Source organism: Euphorbia lathyris, chromosome 8 (genome assembly GCF_963576675.1).
Source record: "Euphorbia lathyris chromosome 8, ddEupLath1.1, whole genome shotgun sequence".
Classification (NCBI taxonomy): domain Eukaryota; kingdom Viridiplantae; phylum Streptophyta; class Magnoliopsida; order Malpighiales; family Euphorbiaceae; genus Euphorbia; species Euphorbia lathyris.
This window is the reverse complement of record NC_088917.1, coordinates 4,454,948-4,478,506: the sequence shown is the minus strand read 5'-3', so window position 1 is coordinate 4,478,506 and position 23,559 is coordinate 4,454,948. Positions and strand designations below refer to the sequence as shown.

The 23,559-nt window shown below is 36.2% G+C and overlaps 1 protein-coding gene across 5 annotated transcripts; it reads left to right on the top strand.

Annotated features, from left to right (window-relative positions):
• The first annotated feature begins 5,870 nt into the window (after window positions 1-5,870).
• LOC136203544 (protein HAPLESS 2-like) lies at window positions 5,871-21,513 on the top strand. 5 transcript variants are annotated; one of them, XM_065994722.1, is made up of 19 exons: window positions 5,871-5,920; window positions 6,016-6,230; window positions 6,356-6,499; window positions 9,919-10,004; window positions 10,472-10,511; window positions 10,723-10,783; window positions 10,877-10,937; window positions 11,302-11,380; window positions 13,136-13,270; window positions 13,592-13,786; window positions 14,316-14,396; window positions 14,483-14,583; window positions 14,917-15,034; window positions 15,356-15,388; window positions 15,543-15,636; window positions 16,186-16,280; window positions 16,575-16,690; window positions 18,620-18,720; window positions 19,242-21,513. In XM_065994722.1, exons 2-19 carry the CDS (start codon window positions 6,048-6,050, stop codon window positions 19,466-19,468), a joined length of 1,950 nt encoding a protein of 649 aa, XP_065850794.1. In that variant the 5' UTR covers window positions 5,871-5,920; window positions 6,016-6,047; the 3' UTR covers window positions 19,469-21,513. The 5 variants fall into 5 exon arrangements, with proteins under 5 accessions (XP_065850794.1, XP_065850795.1, XP_065850793.1 ...); XM_065994723.1 differs by lacking the exon at window positions 5,871-5,920 and having other exon boundaries at window positions 5,952-6,230; window positions 16,186-16,274; XM_065994721.1 differs by lacking the exon at window positions 5,871-5,920 and having other exon boundaries at window positions 5,952-6,230.
• The last annotated feature ends 2,046 nt before the right edge of the window (window positions 21,514-23,559 follow it).

Genomic DNA, 23,559 nt, shown 5'->3' with positions numbered 1-23,559 from the left:
CTGTTTGTTATCCAGAATCAATCAGAATTCAATCAGTATCAACCTGTAACATATATAAAGCTAACTGGTTCTAAGTTTAACCAATCTTGTCCATTCTGTTGTCCTAGCTGCATAAATGCGATCCCATCCTTCAACGCTACGATCATGGTGTTGTTTCCACCCTAGTATATGGGGGACTAGAAAATTAGGAGATAAATTTAAACGAATATAGTGGCGACAGTGATTACCCAAATGAGCTATGCAGATCTCTCGTTCTGGTCTTGTAGCAGTGGATGGGGCATACAATGGTAACACAGTACCACAAAAACTAGAGTTAATTCCATACATGAAACCGAAAAACATTACAGCAGCATTGTACAATGTAGCAATCAGAAACAAGTCATCATAAATGAGCATCCAATGCTCATGCGAACAAGCTCCATCGTCCCAACTTATCCTATTAATTGCTGCATCAACACCGTTAATTAACACAGTTTTATACCGAAAACGGTTAGCAATTACTTCATTCCTAAGGTTATGCCTAACTGATTGCCACTTCTCTTCGGTGCCAAAAATGTAGGTAGAAACAACATGGAAGCCACAATTTCCATCACCGATTACGTCGCAATATGTTTCAACATAGGGCTTAATGATCCCAATTATTTTGTCAGAATGTACGAAATCATTAACTTCATACGTATTTCCATGTGCATTGAGTGAAATAAGATATTGTAAACCTTACAGAACTTATGTTAAGTGTAAATGAATTAGATATTGCAAAACTGTATTACCTGAGGATGCAAAATTATGGACAGATGATGAAGAGCTTTTCCTACCACTTCTACCACGGCTCATAGACGAACTACTAGAACGAGCACGTCCACACCGAGTTTCGTTGTACTCCTAGGCACTAGGCGTACGTTTTGTGGATTTACTCGCCTTCGATCGTCCTCGAACGTTAATTTTCACATCAGGTTCGGTGTAATGTGCTTGATCAAGATGTAGTTGATCATGTATAAGTATTGAAATGTTCCACAACAAGGCTAGGTAACCTTTAGAGACCTGGTCAACTAAGGTTTTAAAATATCTCTGATCCTCTGTCTGATCATGACACCCTTCAGTTTCATGAGTCTGACCATAATTAATCAAAAGTGTTCTCCAAAACACGTGAACCCTCTCAATACTGATCATCTCGCCAGACTGATAAGCTTGTTTGATCTCGCATGCACATGGTATCTGATGAGAGGTTCTCAATACACAACCACAAAGCGCATTCACTTCATGGCTCAAACTTCTCATGCGATCTAACTCAACATTGAGCAGTTGCATGCAGTAGTGGGGGACTTTGCATACCATGTAGTTAAAAGGGAATCCGGAGTAAAAGACTCCTTTACGAAGCCTGGACTGCTCAAGCATGTACCTAATAAGAACATAAACATACTATCAGTTGAGCGAGATTACAAATACATGATAAGAATATAAACATCTTCCAGTAGAACGTATTGAAAATACCTGATATTAGTTGCCTGGGCTTCTATCTGTTTGTGAACCTTCTGCCATACCGTATCCAGGGATCCTGTGGCTGTATTGAGCCATTGCTTTAGACTCGCATGTTCGCTCTCCACACGACAAGTGGTTGTGTTGCCAAGATGTATGAAATTTTTCGTCCAAGCAACAACAAACTTCTCCTTATGATGGCATATGCGATCTTGAAATTGTTATTGCAAGGCGTCATCCCAATAATTTCAACAAATGGCATTTTGTACTTGTTGGTTTTGTACATTGAATCAATGACGATGTACCAGTAATAAGTCCTGAATAAATCTACTGATTCTGGATGTGCCATAAACACATGTGTAATCGCGCTAGAATCACCCTCAGTTTGCGTATAATGAGCATACTTGTTCTTGAGAGCAATATGATAGAACTGACTAGCCAAGTCTCTACCTTCGAACCCATCCTTCCTCATCTTATCTCTATAGTTGTAGACGTGTTTAATTGTTGGGTTGTCTTCGGGATGCTTTTCTTTAATGGCTGCTAAAATAGCACAAGGCTTTGCTTGAGCCGAACTCATATCACGAACGATTAATTTAGATGAGATACTGAGTCCGCTTATCTACCGACTTCCCTCTGGATACACACGTAACGAATGATTGTGCTGACCAGTTAATCCAACCTTAGCCTTTATCCCCCAACCAGTAAGGTCTGACCGTTGATATGCTTTAATCTCAAATTTACACCTGCACGCTTTAGTTTTAGTTTTTCGTATTAACCCTGCCTCATCTGTTTTCCCTCTGTAGCGTTCACCCCGTGAACATCTCAATTGCTTTTGCTTTCCACCATGTTTATGCGAAGATATTATAATCTCAAACCCAATTCGAATAGCTACCTGTTTTGCCCAAGTAACATCATCTTCACACAAGGGAAAACGGTGTCCGTTATAAAACGGGAACTGTAATCAATGTCGTCGGGTTGCCAATCTTCTAACGGTTCCTGAATATATAAAAAATGCATAATATGTATTAACAATACACGAAAAAATGTAAAAAAATGGCATTCGGGTGCATAATAGGTAGTAACAATACGCGTAAAAATTAAAAAATATAAATTTAGGGCTTATTCGGGTAGCCTGCACGTTAAAAATTACAATTCCGAGCTTGTTCGGGCCTCGTATAGGCTAAACGGATAGGCTACCCAGTTAAAATGCAAAAAACGGGGCAAATTAGGCCTAAAGGGGCAGCCTGCCCGTTCCACCGTCGGTTGGAACGGGCAGGTCACTCTGCCCGTCCCACGGCGGAACGAGCGCAGCGTGCCGCCCGTTCCGTAGGTGGAACGGGCGGCGAGCGCTGCTCGTTCCGCTAGTGGAACGAGCAGCGCATGCCGCTCGTTCCGCAGGTCAAACGAGCGGCGCATGCCGCTCGTCCACAGGCCGAACGGGTAGTTCATCTGTTCGGTCTGCGGACGAGCGGCATGCGCCGCCCGTTTAGGCCAAATCCGTTAAAAAAAATTCAAAATTTAAAAAACGAAATTTTAATTTAAATTTATATCATAGGATTACCTTGTGTTCGAAATCATGGTCTTCGGGAATGCTCGGGTCCATTTTCGTCCAATTCGGGTTTTTAGGCTTAGGGGAGAAAGAGAGGAAAAAAAATTTTGTTTTTGAACAAAAACAATGAGAAGGGCATAAATGTCAAAAGGGTGCGGTGGGTGAAAAAAAAGTTGCGGTATATAGCAATACCCAATCGAACCCATGCTCTCCTAGCTGAAACCAAAGAGCCTTACCACTTCACCACTTTGCTATTATTGCTTACATTCAAAACGTGATTGATTTATTATATTAATTTCGTTATTAATTATATAAAACAAAAACTTTAGGGCTTGACTGGATGAAAGGTATGGAAGGGTTAATAAAGGAATGGTAAAGAAGGGTAAGGAAAGGGAAGGAAGGGGAATGAAGGGTAATTTCTAACCCTTCCAAACCCACCAAATTGGAGGGTTGAAAATTGGATGGAATTTCTTAAAAAGAAACCCTTCAAAACCCCTCCAAACCCTTACCCTTCTAGTTTTTTTTGTGTTCCAAACATGGGTTTGTAGAAACCCTTACTAATCTTTCCTCCTCCCAAACAAGGGTTTCTATCAACCCTTACTAACTCTTCCCTTATTAACCCCTCCAAACTCTTCATCCAATCAATCCCTAAAATTACACAGCCACCACATTATTATTTCATTTGTTCCGCCTCCATTCTCTCCTCCCTCACCGCCTCTCCTCCACTCCATTGATTTGCTCACTATCTGCGCCGTTAACCATTACCGTGCCGCCATCATCTCATCGTCGGAGGCCCTCCACCCTTGGTTGTTACTTGCTTCGACTCACCGTGCTGCCATCATCATCGCGATTTTGGATGGTTTTTTAAGGTTGATAGTTTTAGTTCGCCCCTAGAAAAAGCACACATTGCATACATACTTTACATACATTCTCTCCATTTTGTGTTTTTGTCTCTTCTTTATTTAAGTTTAATAATGGAAGAAATTGTGAAAGAGCAGCAGCCTGCTATTGTTGTTACTGGGATTTCTGATCTGGTTAATTTGATGTTCATTCCTCATATTATTAATGTAATTTCATTCCTGTTTTCTATTATTAATCCTCATATGTGATGTTGATTCCTGTTTTTATTACTAATGTAATTTATGATTTTGTTAGACTTTATAATATTGTGTTATTTTATATATTATTTTTTAACGGGTAAGGGTACCCGCGGGTTAAATGAGATGGGTATGGGACCTAAAAGTGATACCCATTAGGGTAATGAGACGGGTACAAGTAATTCAAAGATAAACGGGTAAGGGTATGGGAAGGGCACTACCCGCGGGTACCCTACCCGTTGCCATCCCTAGCAGTTTGGAATATCGAGAAGCTATCGTGATTGCTACATCAACAATACATATGTTTACAATATGTTGCAACATAGCAATTAAAAGAAATGAAATCAATTAATTTGGATATGATTTATGTAGGATATTAATATTCGGACAATTTTTCTTTTTTTAATTTCCATTCACATAGTGACACATGTTATATAATATATATATGATGAGGGGTTAGGCTATGCTTACTTTGTTTTTAACAAAGTAAGTCTTACTTTGTTTTTTTCACCATTGGATGGTGATGAACTTTGACAAAATAAGCTCATCCAATGGTAGAAAAAACAAAATAAAACTTACTTTGTCAAAAACAAAGTAAACATAGAATGCACCGATAATGAGGTGTCATTAATATAACTGTCTAGTGGTATAAATTATCTACAGATATAAATTTATTACTTTAGTAAGTTTATGGAGTAAAAAACTACTTTGGCTTAATATATCGTTTGTCTTGGAATTTATTTTGGCTTTAAAAGTGTCTTTGTAACCTTTTAAATTTGTATAAAATATTTAGATAATTTTATCGATTTCTGTAAGATATAATAAACTAATCATTCATTAAAAAAAATAAATAAATAAACTGCTTGTGAAAAATATGTTACGCAAACTTTAAAATGAAATTCTTACTTGTTGAATTATAAAACTTGTCTTATCTAATATTAAAATTACGTATCTGACTTTAATCATTTTACTTTTTCAAGATACGTGCAACATGTAAGGGAGGTGGGAGATTGGTCATAAGCAAACTCAACCCTAAGTATTAGCAAAGCTATGAGAAGGTTTCGGTATGGAGTGGCATATGAGACATATCAACGCATGCTGATGGAAGAGGCGAAGTTGGTATAAGGAACACTATAGAGAACAGAGACTACCTTGACGTTGGATATCCGCCACCCCCTGGATCAGTAGTCGGAACTGGCTTAAGTGATCCACCCTCGTCCACTAGAGACAGAAGAGTCAGGCATACGTCCTTCGTGAAGGAAGGCAGAAACCTCCATAGAGGGGAACTCTATGGACACTTTGGGCGGACCAAGCCCACAGTGCGTGCCCATTCTAGGGTGAGGTTTAACTATAGGGAGAGCCTCCGGGATGGAATACCGACAGATGCATTGACGGGACCCTTCGGTAGGAGTTGGCTGGCCGAGACTTAGGGAATATCGAGGCGCCACACGGGATTTTGGCTTAGCCTAGATCTGGTCCCGTGGCACAACACACATTCCACATGTAACTTAGCTTTTTTTTTTTTTTTTTTTTCAATCGAATGATCAATTTGTTATATTTTATATAAGTTAAGGAACTATTTTAACATTATATACAAGTTCGGGGGCTATTGTAAAATTATATATTAAGCCAACTACTTTAGTAAGCATGTAAATTTTTTACCCACCAAACACCACTTTACTTTAGGTTGCAAACTACAAATAGGTGAAACGTTGTCGTTTCCAGTTCCAATTTCAATATCAATTTCCTCGCACACTTCAATGGCGTATAGAGAGGGAGATATTTGCAAGCCTCCAAGGTAACCGTTAACAGCAGTTATTATTATTATCCTTTCTGTATTGGTTTTTGAAAACAGAATATGAATCCCGCCTAGTTTATTGCATACGTTTTCAGTGCAAAAAGGAATTGGCTTAAGAAGACAAATAATGGAGGCGCAAGCGATAATGTTGATTTGCTGTTGCTTGGCGAGTTATTTAAGTGTGGGAAATGTTGACGGAGTAGAGATTCTATCGAAATCGAAGCTTGAAAAGTGCGAGAAGGTCTCCGATTCTAGTCCTCTGAATTGCACTTCTAAAATCGTCTTGAACATGGCCGTTCCCAGCGGTTCAGTAAGTGACATTTTACTACATCTTGTTTTTCAGAAGCAAACCTAATTACAAAAGCTGTTTGAGTGCTTTTTTCGAATAGTTGTATCCGCTGCTTTTTCTTTCCTTCAATTTTTTTTCCTGTTTAGAGTGGGGGAGAGTCGTCAATTGTGGCGGAGATAGTGGAGGTGGAGGAGAATTCGAACAGCAGCATGAAAACATTGCGAATGCCACCGTCAGTAACTATCAATAAATCGTCTGCTTATGCGCAGTATGAGCTATCATATATACGCGTACGTTGAAATTATTAATTCTAATGCGAGCTTAATACAACAACAACAACAAAGCCTTAGTCCCGAAATGATTCGGGGTCGGCTAACATGAACCATCATATAAAACCGTGAAAATCAAGTCGTGTCAGCGACACAGATTCGCTCCCTCCACTCCGTCCTATCCACTACCATATTTTCCTCAATTCCCAATAAACTCATATCACTCTCGATCACCCTCCTCCAAGTTTGCTTAGGTCTTCCCCTACCCCTCACCACTACATCCCTTTGCCACTCTTCGGTTCTCCTAACCGGCGCATCAAGCGCTCTACGTCTCACATGGCCAAACCACCTTAGTCGGTTTTCTCTCATTTTATTCTCAATAGATGTAACCCCTACTTTTGTCCTAATTATTTCATTACGCACCCGGTCCTTTCTCGTGTGACCACACATCCATCTCAACATACGCATCTCCGCCACCGACATCTTATGGATGTGGCAGTGTTTCACTGCCCAACACTCCGTACCATATAACAATGCTGGTCTAATTGCCGTCCGGTAGAATTTTCCCTTCAATCTATTAGGCATGCCGGGATCACAAAGGAAACCCGTAGCACTCTTCCACTTCGACCAACCAGCTTTAATCCTATGGGCAACATCTCCATCTACTTCTCCATCCGTTTGGATAATAGATCCTAAATACCGGAAGCAATCCGAGGCCTGAACAACTCTCCCATCTAGGGTGATTGTCCCTGCCTCCCTACTCCTACGGCCGCTAAACTTACACTCCAAATATTCTGTCTTACTTCGACTCAACTTAAAGCCTCTAGATTCTAGAGTTTGCCTCCATAGTTCCAACTTCATCTCCACTCCTTCTTTCGTCTCATCAACCAACACAATATCATCTGCAAACAGCATGCACCATGGTATACCATCTTGAAGTGAACTTGTTAGTTCATCCATAACGATGGCAAAAAGAAATGGGCTTAGTGCGGAACCTTGATGCACTCCAATCGTAATAGGAAACTCTTCAGTTTTCCCAACACTAGTACGTACACTCGTGCATACTCCCTCATACATGTCCTTTATGATGTCAATATATTTCCGCGAAATGCCTTTCCTTATCAAGGCCCACCAAAGTACTTCCCTTGGTACCTTATCATATGCTTTCTCCAAGTCAATGAAAACCATATGCAAGTCTTTCTTCTTATTTCGATAGTGCTCCATTAATTGTCTCATTAGATGGATGGCTTCCATAGTTGATCTTCCCGGCATAAAGCCAAACTGGTTTTCCGAGATCTTCACCGTCCTCCTTAGCCTTTGTTCAATCACTCGCTCCCAAAGTTTCATAGTGTGACTCATTAATTTGATTCCCCGATAGTTGGCACAATCTTGGACATCGCCTTTGTTCTTATACAAAGGGATTAAGGTACTTTTCCTCCATTCTGATGGCATCTTATTGTTTCTCCAAATTTTGTTGAAGAACGTCGTCAACCATTCGATTCCTCTTTCTCCCAAACATCTCCAAATCTTAATAGGGATGCCATCAGGTCCTACTGCTTTCTTCAACTTCATCTTACTTAATGCCATTTTGACTTCACCCTTTTGAATTCTCCGCAGGCATTCATGATTTATCATATCGTGATGGATACTTATATCTCCAACATCTTGTTGGCGATCTCCATTAAATAAGTCATCAAAATAGGACCTCCATCGTTCCTTGATATCCTTATCTCCAACTAGGACTTTCTGGTCCACATCCTTCACACATTTAACTTTTCCGAGATCTCGCGTCTTCCTATCTCTCATCCGAGCAATTCTATATATGTCTCTTTCCCCTTCTTTCGTATCCAATCTTGTATACAGATCCCGATTCACCTTTGCTCTAGCATCTCGTATGACCTTCTTTACTTCCCTTTTAGCCTCTTTGTATTTTTCGTAGTTCTCGTCACTCCTACATTTCCCCAATAGTTTATAGGATTCTCTCTTACTCTTTACTGCTTGTCGTACTTCTTCTGTCCACCAAGATGTGTCCTTACCCGGTGGCATGCTACCTTTAGATTCCCCTAGAACTTCCTTCGCTACTTCCCTTATACTATGCTCCATCTTATTCCATATTGAATCTATATCTGAATCCATATTGCAAGTCCAAATATCTTTTTTGGTCATCTCATCCACAAATTTTTGTTGATTCTCCCCTTGCAATTTCCACCACTTAATCTTAGTCTCTACTTGAGGTGTTTGTTTTCTTATACATTTCCTACTTCGAAAATCTAGCACCACTACTCTATGTTGGGTTGTCGTACTCTCACCAGGGATCACCTTACAATCAATATAACTCTTTCTCCAAGCACTCCTTACTAAGAAGAAGTCAATTTGGCTCGCATTACCGCCACTCCGATAAGTCACTAAGTGGGATGTTCTCTTCATAAACCATGTGTTCATGATACTCAAGTCATAGGCTGATGCGAATTCCAAAATATCATTTCCTGCTTCATTCTTATCTCCAAAACCATACCCTCCATGAACACTCTCAAACCCATCTCGCCTAGAACCCACGTGTCCATTGAGATCACCCCCTAGTACCATTTTTTCATCCCTAGGAACCTGTTGCACCACTTCCTCTAAGTCATCCCAAAAAGCTTGTCTTATAGACACATCTAATCCTATTTGTGGCGCATATGCACTAATGACATTCACAACCTCATCCCCTATCACTAGCTTAACACTCATAATTCTATCGCTCTTCCTAGACACCGCTACTACCTCATCAATATACTCCCTATCAATAAGAATACCTACTCCATTTCTACCCTTATCCTTTCCTGAGTACCAAAGCTTATAACCCCAAGGAGCTATCTCTCTAGCCTTGGCTCCAACCCACTTGGTTTCTTGTAGGCATAATATATTTATTCTCCTCCTCTTCATAACATCTACAATTTCAGCTAATCTTCCTGTCAAAGAACCTATGTTCCATGTCCCAAAGCGTAACCTACTACCCTTACCCCTACCCCTACCATTACCGTGGACTAGCTTATTTACCCGCAACCCTTGCATATTTGACACCACCCCCGGGTCCTGGGGTGGCGCGCCGCTTCGGGGCGACGACCTAGCAACCCTTGCACATTTATCACTACACCCGGGTCTAGGAAGTGCAGCGCGTCGCTGAGTAGGGAACGCCCCAACGGTATTTATATTATGGTTCATGTCATAAGATGTGGCTAAGTTTTACGCTGGCCGCCACAAACCTACCGCAACCCTCCTCCTTTGTCCGGGCTTGGGACCGGCTGTAAAGGCCACCAAGTGACCCTCACAGGCGGAGTTTAATGCGAGCTTAATATGTTGATAAATTGTTATATTGAAGATTGGTTTATGATTCAGTTGCTTACATTACTACTCCGTACTTAGATTACAATCCCTATTATTTCTGTACTGAAATTCAGGATGTTGCTTATAAACCTGAAGAATACTTTGTGAGGACACGCAGATGTGAACCGGAAGCTGGGGGAAAAGTTGGGCAATGCCAGAGGCAACTAGTTTTATATTTATAATGTTTTTGAGAATCATATTTTCTATGTGAATATTTAGTTTTTCACGCTTGTGCAAAATTATTTTGATTTCATATTTCATTCGTGATTGCTTCAGTTGGAACTGGTTTTGCACAGAAAGTTCTAGTCAGTAGCATTATATTCTCAAAGCAATCAGCAAAGAAAATAAAAGATGCGTTAGAATAGGGAGAATGTTAATTTCTATAAAAAAAAAATTAGCTCTGGAATTAATCTTCATTATAATCAAGGCTTATATTTCAAGTGATATTGTTCGGTGCATTATGCATCAATGACCATCTATGTTATATATCCTGTGATTATATGACGTGCTGTTTTGGAAGAGTAATTAAACCTTTATGTTAAGGGTGATCTAGAAGTTGAGAGATTTAATTCATTCTTTTGCACATTTGAATTTCTGAGCTCACCTATTCATGTTACCATCTTCTAGGTTGCGGGATGAAAATGATCACATTATTGAGTACACAGAGGTGGAACTTTTCACTCTTAAAGGTCTTATAAATTGTTGTTTACATATATGGGTATTTGCTTTCATTTACGTGGAGTAATAATACATATATTTTACTTGTGTATACTTTCTTGGCAAAAGTCTATATAAGGCTTAACTAAATTGATGATAGTATACGCCTTTTTCTTATCTGTTCTTTTTTTTTTCCTTTCATCTTCATTTCTTGTGATTAGCCAACTTGTTGTCCTTGTGGGGATCATCGTCCGCGAATAACTAGATCATGTGGATCCCCTTGTAAGTGATTCCTGTAATATTTTATTAGCATTTTCAAATTTAACGTTTTGTATAAAGATTACATTTCATCATAATTGATTTTGCTTTGATCAGTTACCAGATTAACACAGGGGAAGCCTAATACTGCACACTGTGTCAGATTTCCAGGTGATTGGTATGGCTTTCTTGCTATTGGTTTTACTTTGATTCTGCCTTGCTACAAAAATCATGTTGAATCAATGAAAGTTGTATTTATATTTGAAAGGATTTTCTGTTTTGATTAACATTTATTGGGCAAGTAAGATTTGTTATGTGACTTTGTATCTGCGTTGTAGAGTATTTGAAATTCTAGCTCTAGGATGAGTAGAGTTTCTAGTTCTGGAATAATCATGCAGAGGCTTGAATTAATGGATCAGAGTACGAATACTGGTTTATGGTTTTATGATTTCTGCTTAACTGTTTGCCTTCAAATGTTTTTATTCTAAATTTTTGTCTGTCTTGCATTATTATGCCAGAACTAATAGTTAACATTTACTTAGGTTCCATGTTTTTGGAATTGGGCAGCCATCAATTGGATTTAGTGTTCGAATTGAGGTGAAAACAAAATATAAAGTTTCGGTATGTTGTTTCTTCATATAATCTTATGCCGATATGTCTATGCTTATAAGTTATACTTAGGGTCAGAGACAAGGGGGCTTGGAGGGTGAGGCCCCGGCCACCGAAACCACCCCTACCATAGATGGCTCCGGTCTATGGCTGTTAGAACTACTCCTATTATGGATGGTTTCAGTCTCTATTTTCGATAAATTAAGGTTTGGAGTGGTTAATTAACCAACTGAGTTTGTAATTTAATTACAAAATTCAACTAGATTAATACATGATAGGCAATGAATTTCTCTAAGTTTGTTGAAAACGACTCAATCTTACTTTTGTAGTCCAAATCTAGCTTAATTTTGAGAAGTTTTAAATTGGTACGTAAAAATTGGTTCTGGACCACTCAGATATACAGAAAAAATTTGAACAAGTTTGATTTAACATTTTTTTTTTTACGCATATATGTGTAAAATCAACCCCCAACGAATCAATCCTACATTCTCCACTGCAGTTATGCTTTATTTTTCAACTAATTGAAGCACCCAATTTTTACTGTGAAGTTTCTTATCGGAGCATATTTTGTAGTTCCTCCGAACACATGCCTAACACTGAATATGTACATTTTCCTATCTGATTTATATATAATATAGACATGTTTACATTTATTACATTGACTTATTATATCACACTCCCTCTCAAGTTGAAGGATGAATTTTAATCTAGCTTGCTACAAATACATATAACATAGTCTTAAGACAGGACACTCTAGATATTTAAGAATATAAAAGTATAATCTGGGAAATGCAACTTAGAAGAAAAAATCTGATAGGAGAGATATCAGCGGAACATCAAGCTTTGTCGAAACAGATAAGTAAAACTCAATTGAAGCAACACACAAGAGGCTACCACCAACATCAATGCACAAAAAGAGATTCACCGGAAACTAACCAGATAGACATGTCGGAAACAGAGTGGCGACCGCGGTTGAAGGAGAACTGGGACTTGGAACCTAGGCAGTGGCGAATCCAGGATTTGAGGGAGCGGGGGGCAAAATTCTACGTAAAAATTTTTTAGACAAAAAATGTAAAATTGTTCAATTTTTTATGACGAAAAATGCAAAATTGTTCAATTTTTGGTGACGAAAAATGCAAAATTGTTCCATTTCCAGGATTCTCGGGTTGTTACACATCAAATATCCCTAACGTTTTGGGTCAGGTGCAATTTTACCCCTAACATCTAAAATGGTGCAATTTTACTCCTAATGTTTGTAGTCAATAGCAATTTTATCCCTAACATTGATAAATTGGATCAATTTCAGACACTATTATAAAATACAGTCATTTTTTTCTTTATTTTGCACCAATTGCATATCAATTTTGTAATTTTGCACCAATTGCATATCAATCTGCTCATAAGGTAGATAATAATGCTGAAAGAAAACAGGCACACAAGGCCAGAACTTGAAGCCAAACTAAGCTTTGATACCATGTTATAGACTATGTAATACATTAGGAATACATGGGATACCATTTTAGATTGAGAAACTACATTGATATATTTATTTAAGAAGAATACACATATATATACAAGGTTGTCCTTCAATCAAGGAGACACTGTGATTGGAAACACCGTAAACATGCTTTAATTGATATAAGAATGCTTACTTACTAAACATGCTTTAATTGATATAAGAATGGTTACTTTTATTCCATTGACTTATTGTATCACAATGATGTATTCATAAATGGAAGAACTTCGTCGTTTGTGTTTCTTTGGCAGGAAGTGATAGTGGGCCCTGAAAATAGAACGGCAATATCCAAGGATAATTTTCTAAGGGTTAATCTTATTGGAGATTTTGTTGGGTACACAAGCCTTCCTTCATTTGAAGACTTCTACCTAGTTATTCCTAGGCAGGTGTGCTTCCTTTACGGATATGATTACAATCAATTTCCATTATCTTGAGAAGAAGGACGTACAGTTTCCAATTAACCATGCACGACCTTTCTATTTCATTAAATGTATCTTTTTAAAATTTAGGTTTGATTCTGAGTTTGTTACAGTGAAATTGTAATGGTATTGATAGGGAAAGAATGGATTTAGGTTCAAAACCTATAGTTATATCCACTAGTTAAACAAAAAGGGAGTAGGCTTGTGATCATTGTCTTGTCATCTGTTGCTTAAATTGATATTCATTGCTGTGGTATTGCTGAGAGTTTCCTTTCTATGTTGTGGAAGGGTGCACCTGGCCAACCACAAGATCTCGGGAGAAATTTTTCAACGTGGATGCTGCTTGAGAGAGTCAGGTTTACCTTAGATGGTGTTGACTGCAACAAAATTGGTGTTAGTTATGAGGCTTTTAAAGGGCAGCCAAGGTTCTGTTCTTCGCCATTTCGGAGTTGTTTACATAATCAGCTGTGGAACTTCAAAGAAGTCAGTATACCATATTGAGTAGTCTCTGTAATTGGCTTAATGCATATTTACACCCTTCAACTTGGCACGTTTTGGTTATTGACACCCTGAACTTTTAAAATAACCTATCACACACATATAGTTGACTCATTAAGACCTCATGCACACAAAATCATTGATTTGTTTTCTTTGATAGATGAGGCAGCGTGTGCTTAGTATATAAAAAAAGAAAAGCATGTGAATTCGTTCTATATGTCAAAGATGATAGATCAACGATTTTGTGTGCAAGAGGTCCAAATGAGCCAACTATAGGTATGTGATAGGTTTTTAAAGCCAGCTATAACGATTTTTAAAGCTAACTATGGGTGTGTAATAGGTTATTTTAAAAGTTTAGGGTGCCAATAGACAAAACGTGTCAAGTTGAAGGGTGTAAATATACATTAAACCCTCTGTTATTTGTGCGTCATATTTCATCTTCTGCTTCCATTTTTGGTTCCTATAATTCATGTAGACTTGTTTTAGTGGAACTAATAAGAGACTGTCTATTCAGGCTGATCAAAACCGAAAGGAGAGGAAGCAATTACCCTTGTATGGCGTGGAAGGAAGGTTTGAGAGGATAAACCAACACCCAGTTAAGCTTTTCACCAATTAGTCACATTTGATATTGATAACATGCTCTTTACTTGAGTTCCATGAGCTATTTTGTTTTAACTGCAGAATGCAGGAACTCGTTCATTCTCTATAGGAATCACGGAAGTTCTTAATACTAATATTTTGTTGGAGCTTAGAGCCGATGACATAGAATTTGTATTTCAAAGGTAAACATTCATACTATACTGCTACTATAAATGGCTGTTATGGAAGCTTGTCACGATATTTCTTGAAGGCATGACTCTGAATTATGAAGCACTGATAAGGGCATTTTTTTAAAAATGACACACGGATACGGCGGGGATACGTTTAGTTTACATGGTATCCATATATTCCTGTGTATTAGTTACAGTTGTATATTTATTAGTCATTCACTGAATAACTAGAAATGGAGACGGAACTTTTGTAGAGTTGCACAAAGATGATGTCTGTCTTCATGCGCTCCATTTGTAAAGTTTCATTACTTATGTATAACTTATGTTAGTTTTCTTAAAATTTAGGAGCCCTGGGAAAATATTAAATGTCACTATCCCAACATTTGAAGCCCTTACTCAATTTGGAGTTGCTACAATCACAGCAAAGAATACTGGAGAAGTGGAAGCATCATACAGCTTAACGGTATTTTATGGTGTTTTATGTTCTTGAAACATGACTATACTGAGGTCCAAAGCCTCAAAGGCAATTAGGGCTGTAACCGACTGGAGCCGAGCCGAGCTTGCTCACGACCATGTTCATGAACATTATAATCGAGCTTTCTCATGAGCTTGTTCATGGACCTATAATCGAACTTTCAAGCCGAACACCAAACCGCTCATGAACGGCTCGGCTCATTTACAGCCTAAAAGGCAATGGCCTGAAACTGCATCCTAAGATAGGACCCATCATGATTATATAATTACATTTAATTGTAATTTTGACTGTTTTTTTCTGCAATTGCAGTTTGACTGCTCAAGAAGTGTTTCCCTTATGGAGGTAACTTCTTTGTATAAGCATTTTCACTATCAATTGTCAGTGCATGAATCTTGTTCACTGGACGCCTATTATTTTGCAGTCATGTTTATACGCTTTTCTTTTACTTGCATATATAATTACTAAGTGTTTATAGATAAATTGTCAATTTTGACAGGAACAATTTTTCATCATGAAACCAAATGGAATTGCAACGCAGTCATTTAAACTCTACCCAACCACTGATCAAGCTGCAAAGTATGTTTGTGCAGGTAGAGTCAATGCTTGGTTTTACTTCAACCTTTTCGATCTTCTCAATGGTGCTTGAAGTTGAAGGGGTTAAATGCATCATTATTCACTGAACTTACATATGGTTGTCTCAAAATGGTTACTCAACTTCAATTTGTCTCAATAAAATCACTCAACTTTGAGTTATGTCTCAATTAGGTCACTCTGATAATTTAATTTCAGTGGTTAAAAGGCATGAGAATGGTTGACACGTCAACATGAGTGTTGGTTATTTTTATAAAAAAAATACTTGATTTTGTTTTTTTTCCATAAAAATAACCGACAGATGACAACCAGGTGGCGCAAACGTGAATGTCATATGTCGCTTGAAATGTCATCCATGTTATCACCTTTTAATCATTGTAATCGCTGGAGTGGCCTAATTGAGAGAAAATTCAAAGTTGAATAATTTTATTGAGACAAATTGAAGTTGAGTAAGCATTTTGAGATACCCACATCAGTTTAGCGACCAATAGTGCATTTAACCTGTGCTTGAAGAGACTGAAACCTTGATGTTCGTGCTTTAATGCCAGCTATACTGAAGGATTCTAATTATCATGAAGTAGATAGAGCTGAGTGCCAATTTTCTACTACAGCTACCATCCTTAACAATGGATCACAGGTTTGGGTAGTTTCTCAAAACCTATGACCTTGTTTCTTTTTTCTTGATCTCAAAATATGATAAGGTTTAATTAGAAATGTACTTAGCTTTGGTGCCGAGCCGAGGAACTATTTCAACCAAAAAGTTTAGACCAATAGTTAAGGTCCAATAATTTAACCCTATCAATCCTTTGATCCATATGAAGCTGGTGCAACATTACAGAGCGGGTTAATGCTCTTATACTAGGAAGCACCGAGACTTCTAAGAAGTTATCGGACACTCCACGCACCTAACGCCATTTAAATGTTGAATGTTTTGTAGATAGCTCCACTTCAACCCCCAAAACATGGTGTTAATGGTTTCTTAGAATCTACTGAAAGCATTCTGTCCAAATTTTGGGAAGGTTTCGCAGACTTCATCACGGGAAAAACTTGCAGGTACGTGTCCCCGTGGGGAATTACATAGATATGTGCATGAAATATGTTGGGATGAAAGTGTTTTGCATTCTTTTCAACTCATATGCATATTTATATTTTGAATTTATTGTATATATTTCATATTGTTTACTTTTATGCTTGGCGTTAACCTTGAAGTTCATGCTTATATAAAAAAACAATAAAAAAAAAAACTTAATACATCATTTGACTTCTGAACTTTCAAAGTATCCCGATAGCCCCCCTCAACCTACATAAAATATCCAGTTAGCCCTTGAACTTACGTAAAATATAATCAATTAATCACTCGGATGGAAAAAAAAAAAAGTAAGTTCAAGGGGCTAATTGAATATTTTATGCAAGTTAAAGGGGCTATCGAGCATTTTGAAAGTTTAGGAGGCCAATCAAGTTTTTTAAACAAGTTCAGAGGCAACTGAAATGATGTATTAAGCCAAAAAAAAAAAAAAAAACTAAAGAGGATGTTTCTATGCTGAACTCTTCACCCTCTTCACCCAGCAGTCCTTCAGAAATACAGGCATAAAAAGAGTTGGGATATATTAAATCCTTATACTTTTGTAACTGGCATAACACAATTTCATTTTATTAAAACTATGGAATTGCTGTAATGTTTAAATTCTAACATTAAGCATACATTACTGAATAGGCTTCTTTTTTTCATCATTTTTTCTTTATCCTTCTGAGAAACATAGCTTTATATATTTTGTTAGACTACCTTGGAATTAATGCCCTTTATAGTAACCCAAAATGTTCAATCAGTTACTTATTGCTAGCCCCTTTAACTAGCACTTGTCAACACAGCAGTAGTTGTCATGTTTAGGGTCCGTTTGGTTTAACTGTTGTTACTGTTTGATGTTACGTTTGCTGTTGGAAAAATGTGCTTTTTCAAAAAACAAAGATTCCCTACTTTTGTAAAAAGCTACTTTTTAGCTATAAAAGGCAAACAGAAGGTGTCTAACCAAACACCTAAAACCCTTATTTCAAAGTGAAAAGGCAAATATGATGAGTAACCAAACACCCCTTAATACTTGAGGCGTTCCAGATACAATAAATATTGCCTAACCATGGAGTCTTATTTTAATTTTGGTTTGATACATCAAGACACCCTGGACTTGTGCCAAAAGTTTGATTGATCCTCTAAACTTACAAAGTGTCTCGTTAGCCTCCTCAACTTGCTTAAACTAATCTATTGGTCACTTGAATTTGTTTAAAGAGACCTATATGCCTCCTGAATTTACTTACAGCGGTCCATTTACCCCCTGAACTTGTTTAAAGTTATATACATTGCAATTTGGCTAAATCTGCAAAAAAAAAAAAAAAAAAAAAAAAAAATCAAAACTTAAAAAATAAAAGTCTAATTCGTAATTCTAAGTCTTTTCCGTTTTGTACATCTTTATGGGGTTTTTATAGATTTCAGGACTTAATCACGACACTCTAGAGCTAATGAAACATCATGTAAGTTTAGGGGTCAATCAAATTTTTTGAACAAGTATTAATTTTTTTTGTTTTTACAAAATATTTGAGCATATCCATGCTGAAGAACTTTCAATTATAAAATCTTGTTAGAATGAACATCATGTTCTTTTGTGTATTATATTCAAGTTGCAGAACTGTATGATTTGTGATAGTGTTTCAAAATTCTTTTAGGATTTGAACATATAAAAGGTTGGGTCTTCTGTGTGCTCCATATATAAATCTAGTTCATGCTTGTTGATAAAAAAATGAAAATTTTGCAAATCCAAGGGTTCAGTTTGTAACAAAAAGAATTATAGATACCAACCTGAAAAACATGAAATAACAGAACATTTATTTGAAATTAACCATTTAATCAATTAAAAGGTATCTATTTTATTGTATTTATTGGAGTTATGTTTAAAAGATGAGTTTTATTGTGTGGTTCTTTTTTGCAAGCAGAAGGAAGTGCACCAGTTTCTTTGATTTCAGTTGCCACATACAATATATATGCATGAGTTGGATGGTGATGTTTGGTTTACTTTTGGCTATCTTTCCAATAGGTAAACAACATTTCCTTTTAGCTTAATACATCAAAAGTCCTCTGAATTTGTCCAAAAACACTTGATTGATGTCCTTCAACTTGCTTAAAATAATCTATTGGCCACTTGATTTGTTTAAAATGACTTATTGCCTTTTGAACTTGCTTACAGTGGTCCATTTATCCCTGAACTTGTTTAGAGTGATATACATAGCAATTTGTCTAAATCTATAAAAAAAATCAAAACTTAAGATCTAATTCGTGATTCTAAGTCCTTAAAACAAATTAACTTTCTATTTTATACATGTTTATAGCGTTTTTATAGATTTAGGGACTTTATCACGACACTTTAAGCAAGTTTGGAGCTAATGAGATATCATATAAATTCAGAAGACCAATTAAGGTTTTTTTTTTTTTTTTTTTTGGGTACAAGTTGAAGGATAACTGATGTATTAAGCCTTTCCTTTTCCTTTTAATTCAAAGCCTGCTTTCAAAATTCAATAGTTTTTCTTTCTCAAACATAACAATACACTTATATTGCAGTGCTTGTGATAGTTTGGCTTTTACATACAAAAGGATTCTTTGATCCTCTTTATGACTGGTGGGATGATAACCATGGAACTCGACATAGACCAAGACATAAAATTGATATCCATCATCATCACCATCATCGTCACATTCGTGTTAATAAACATCACGAGCTGCGAGCAAGAAGACACCACAAGCATCATGCTCATCGTAAACAAAGAAGCACTCATCATTCGGGTTAAATGGATTATTGGTCTTATATGGTTGTCTTAAGAAAGTCACTTAACTACAATTTGTCTTAATAAAATCATTCAATTTTAAGTTTTGTCTCAATTAGGTCGTTCTGTCGATTTCAGTCATTAAAAATCATCGTATAACCTACGTATCAGGAGTCAACTCAGATCTCTAACCGAAAAGGCACACGTATGCGCCACTTGGCTATCACTTATCAGTTGTTTTTATGGAAAAAAAAACAAAATTTAGTTTTTTTTCATGAAAATAACCGACACGTGGCTGTCATGTTTCATTTTGGTCAGAGATTTGAGTTGACTCATGTTGACCATGTCATTATTTCTTCGATGTCTTTTAACTATTGAAATCAACGGAGTGGCCCAATTGAAGAAAACTCAAAATTGAGTGCTTTTATTGTAACAAATTGAAGTTGAATGACTATTTTGAGATAACCATGTAAGTTTAGTGATCAATGATGCGTTTAACCATCATGAAGGAAACTGATTATTACTATTAACTCATCATGTTGACAAGGGTGAGCAGTAAGAAATACAGAATCAAGCACCAAGGCTACTTGGAAGAGTACGACCATTTTCTTTTTTCTTTTAATTATGGGATATGTCGAGATATATGGGATATGTCGAGATATATTTCAGAGTTAATTAGGGGTTACTATAAAAAAAAATTAATATATTGAAAGATGTTGAACTCTGAAATCATTCATTTCCATATTCCTTGACAGAGTTGTCCAAATATATACATAAAGAAACCATTCCTAGATCAATACTAATTAAGAGAAACAGAAACCTAACCTAACTCTACCTAGAAGAACCGACAACTATACATAGTTCTGAACTAGGTAAATAGAATAACATCCTTATTATATAAAAATCTCTAATACAAATAACTAATCAAACCAGTCAGCACTCACCCTTTTATTTGCTAAAATATAAATAAATAAATAACTAAAAGCTAATCATTATTAAATGTTTGTATATAAAGAACATAAAGATGTCTTATAATAGTCTTTAGACTTTGTAGTTTAAATAGTTTGAAGTATTAAATGTTTTTTTAATGAACTAATGACTTCTTAGTTATTATGAGTGTTATTCATGGTTTTATCATGAGTTATGAATGTGATTTATGGTTTATGAATGTCGTACTCGTGTCTCATATTTTTCAAAAATGTCGTTTGACGTACCCGTATGCGTATACATACCTATATCGGTGCTTCATAGGTGAGAGATAGGGATGTATATGGTGACGTAGAATGGCCAGGGATTCCGCATCCCCATCGGTGACCCGCCCTGATTGGGACGGAGATTCCTTTATCGTATCCCCATGGGACGGGGATAATTTTGTCCCCTATGACGGTGATGGAGCGGTGATGGAGAAAGGTATCCCCGTCCCGTTAATCCCCGATTATTTCTTATGATAATTGAACTTTTTGAATAATTTAAATACATTTTAATTAGGTGATTGGTTTTCAATTTTTCGTTTTTTGTGATTTGGAAAATTTGAGAATGATTGTTAATACTTGGTATTATTAGCTACTGTTTTTTAAGTTTTGTCTTTATTGATTTTTTTTAACATAAACGGTGATTCCCCGCGGAGAATGGAGATAACGTTTTTGGAACATCCGTAAATGGAGAATCGAGATCCCCGTGGGGACGGGGATTCCATGCGGGACGGAGATGTGGATAAGTTTGTCCCCGTTTAGTTCGCAGGGACAGGAATGGAGAATCCCGATTAGTCAGGATGGAAAATGTATTCCCTGCTCCGTTTACATCTGAAGTGGCAGATCATGATAACAAAATGCAGCTCATTCTCTGCTTGAAGAATGAATTGCATTTACCATTATCCCTTTTGCACCATATATATAGCAATTTCAGGGTGTTATGTAGATTTCTATCATGACTTTGTAGAGTTCTATCCAGCTTCTTTCTCAATAAGCTGAATGTGTAGCCATTTGGAAATTGTAAACGAGGAGTCCGCAAGATATATTGTATGACTTAGACTCTGTTCTTTATTACTTAATTTGTAACAATCAGTTCAATAATCAGTGTAGTTCAGTAATTTATCATTACTTAGTGTAATTATAATTATTTTTTTCATTATTATTATTATCACTATTATTAGAACCATTATTAATTTTATCAAATTTTTATTTTAATTATTGCTATTTTTAAAGGATTATATTATTATTATTTCAGTTTCAGTTCAATGCAGTTCAGTTTTTTCAGTCATAAAGAACAGAGCTTTAGTACAGATTTAGAAGGATTTAGGAAGGAATAGAAGAAAAATTCAGAGAAGGAAGTAACCAGAACTGAAAGAGTAGGAATTCAGTATATTCCTAGGAAGCATCGACACTTTTAGTATGAGTGTCAGATACTCCAATACTTCGGGGACACTTGGAAACATGCACTGACACTCCAAAATAAGTGTCCCCTCTTTCTTTTTGTAGCGAGGATTTGGTGTCTCGACATCAATCACTACAAATTAGGTGTTGAATGCGTCATGCTGTGTAGAGCCAAGTGGAATGATAAATTGGACGGGAAAGTCTTTATTGATCTACGTGGCATATTCTTTATTTCGCTATTAGTAGGAAATTTTCATTAAACTATGGTTTCTAAGGATCATACTTTCTTATTTGAGTATAAATAATAATAAAAAAAGTGCATTAGAGAGAATCTATACACGTACTTAAATTAAATTATAGAACAAAATCTGCAAAATTACAATTTTTTTAATGCGAAAATGCCACTATCGTTGATAGTCAGGAGCAAGTTTACCTCTAACATGTAAAATGGTGCAATTTTATTCCTAACGTTGGCAATTAAGAACAATTTTACCTCTAATTTAGCAAGTTGGATCAATTTGCAACATCATTATAATACATGTATATTTTGTTCCTGATTTTGCACTAGTTGCCTATTAGTCAGTTCTTAAAAAATGATTTCATGTTTTTTGTGATTTAATAATTTTTGAAATTAATATTTTTAAATTCGATAAAATATTTGGATTTGTTTTATCCATCTCGTACACAATATAATATAGTTTTTTGTTTAATTTTTTTTTCACATCTATTTATATGGTTGTGATTTGTTACTAATGAGTGATAAAATGACGTATATATGAAGTGTAGATGATACAATTAATGATTGAAAAGGCAATTTGATGAATTATTTTTCAGATTAACCTGACTTGCCAATGTTAGGGATAAATTTGCTCTTTGCTGCAAACTTTAAGGGTTAAATTACTTGCGGCTGTCAATATTAGGAGTATTTTTATATTTCTTCCTTTTATTTATTGTTCAATAATTCTCATTACTTTTAGTTTTCAAATTTGTAAGTCTAGTCAATTCAATTTAGAAGTCTCTGATTTCATTTTCAATTCTCAAGTCTTTAATCTTTGATTTATTTTGGTGCATTATTATTTCAATTAATCTCACTCTGTAAAATTTAATTGTGAATTTGAAGTTTTTATATCATTTAGGCTTTAACAGAATCATCTAGCAAACTTTTGAGATTTTTTGCAAACTTTTGACGCGCTTTTTTTTTAGATTAATGAAAAAGGCAAAACAAAAACTAAAAGGAGAGTGAGAAACTGCGAGTTCCCTCTGGAGTGTACCTATTACAAGTATCTTTTCCTCTTTATCTCTCTTTCACGTTTATTGTTTATGATTTTATTAGCAAAGCTTCGATCTATTTATATATATTTCTTTCTTTTCCATCGTATGATGAATTTTATGAAGAGAGCAGATCAATGACTATTATAAGTAGGCATGTTTTGGTGTTTTTCGGTATGTATCAAAGATGTCTAGCTCCTTAGGTTTATTTACCATCGAAACTCAAGACCAGTAGTCTCTTATCAAATAAATGGTTTGGTTTCAACTCTTTGTTCATGTCTTTTCAATACTTTCAAATAACTCGTTCTAAATAGTGAGCGAACCATGAGAACTTTTATAATAGACCGGATCCGATAAACTCGACTAATAAAAAATGAAACTATCGTCTCATCAAAAAATGATCGGTGTAAAAAAAAAAACATATAAATATTACGTTTCTATTAATACAGTCTAATGGATTTGTATCATAATAAA